General features: G+C 65.8%; 1 protein-coding gene across 1 annotated transcript in view; it reads left to right on the top strand.

The window, feature by feature from the left end:
• Snapc2 (small nuclear RNA activating complex polypeptide 2) overlaps positions 1 to 1,250 on the top strand; it is a 3,475-nt gene that overhangs the window by 940 nt on the left and 1,285 nt on the right. Inside the window, exons 2-5 of the mRNA XM_010605717.1 lie at positions 168 to 292; positions 464 to 583; positions 688 to 756; positions 1,092 to 1,250. Coding sequence (XP_010604019.1) covers positions 168 to 292; positions 464 to 583; positions 688 to 756; positions 1,092 to 1,250 — 473 coding nt within the window. The remainder of the gene's footprint in view (positions 1 to 167; positions 293 to 463; positions 584 to 687; positions 757 to 1,091) is intronic.

Genomic DNA, 1,250 nt, shown 5'->3' on the forward strand with positions numbered 1-1,250 from the left:
CGGAGGTGAGTTGCAGGTCCGACCTCAGAAGCGTAGCAAGGGCCGTGGCTCGTCCCGGAGCTCGTCCCGGAGCTGGCGAGACGCTGCGGCTTAGGGGCGTGGCCCGTGACTTACGTCGGGAACGTAAAACAGGGGCGGAGCATGAGCGTGCGCCTGGCGGCGGGCAGTGCGGGATCGTGATTGGGCGAGCCTGAGGGGTGGGGCCGCATCTGGGCGGGGAGAGCAAGGATTCGGGCGAGGCAAACTGGGCGTGAGCGAGGCGGGAGATCCTTGCTGCACGTGCTCTGGGCAGGTGCGTGGGAGTGAGGATGAAGTGAGGGCGTGGGCGGCGTGGAAGTGAACGGGATAGTTCCCAGTCTAGGAGCCGGGACGGGCCCGGCCTTTCCCTGGGTACCGGGTCTCACCGTGGGGCCTCTCTCCTACATCCTTGAACTCACAGACGACCTCCCTTCCGTCCTCCCAGATCCACGACTTCCTCCAGCACCTTAAAGGCCGAGTGGCCCGCGAGGCCATTCAGAGGGTGCTTCCAGCTGGCGCTCCGGGCCCAAGGCGGCGACGGCCACAGATCCTGGCCCCCATAGAGGTGAGGCGAGTGGGAAGGCTTCCCAAGGCCAGGAGGGGATGACCCGGTCAGGGGCCCCAGGAGGCCGGTCCCCGGGCTGCCCGTGAGCCTCTGGCTTCACCCAGGTGTGGACGGATCTAGCTGAGAAGATAACAGGCCCGCTCGAGGAAGCCCTGACAGCAGCTTTCTCCCAGGTACAAAGGTCCCCGGGCAGGTCGGGGTGCCCCGGGGACAGGGTTCCGGAGTGGGGCTTGGGGGCATCAACCCGTGGCACTTGTCTGTGCCTAGAGCTTGTGCCTAGTACACACAAGTCCTTGGCTTTGGTCCCCATCACTGAAAACCTCAAACAAAAAACTCAGCCCCAACCAGGCGTTAGACTCCTCCAGCCTCAGTGTCCCCATGTGCCTTCCACAGGGTGCTGGGGAGGATTTGGTGAGGGAGTGCAGGTGGGGTCTCTGCCCAGGCACGGAGAGCAGGGCGAAATGGAGGGTGCGTTCTCCCTTCCCTGAGGGCTCTGCCTGCCCGCCAGGTTCTCACCATTGCAGCCACAGAACCCCTCAGTCTCCTGCACTCCGTGCCCCCCAAGCCTACGGGAGCCCGTGGAAAGCCACTGCTCCTCAGCGGCGCCAGAGGGCAGGAGGATCGCGGCCCTGTTGCCTCTGGCCCTGCCCGCCCCGACCCAGCGACC

This window comes from Fukomys damarensis, unplaced genomic scaffold (genome assembly GCF_012274545.1).
Source record: "Fukomys damarensis isolate Sample0158 unplaced genomic scaffold, DMR_v1.0_HiC HiC_scaffold_37, whole genome shotgun sequence".
Classification (NCBI taxonomy): Eukaryota; Metazoa; Chordata; class Mammalia; order Rodentia; family Bathyergidae; genus Fukomys; species Fukomys damarensis.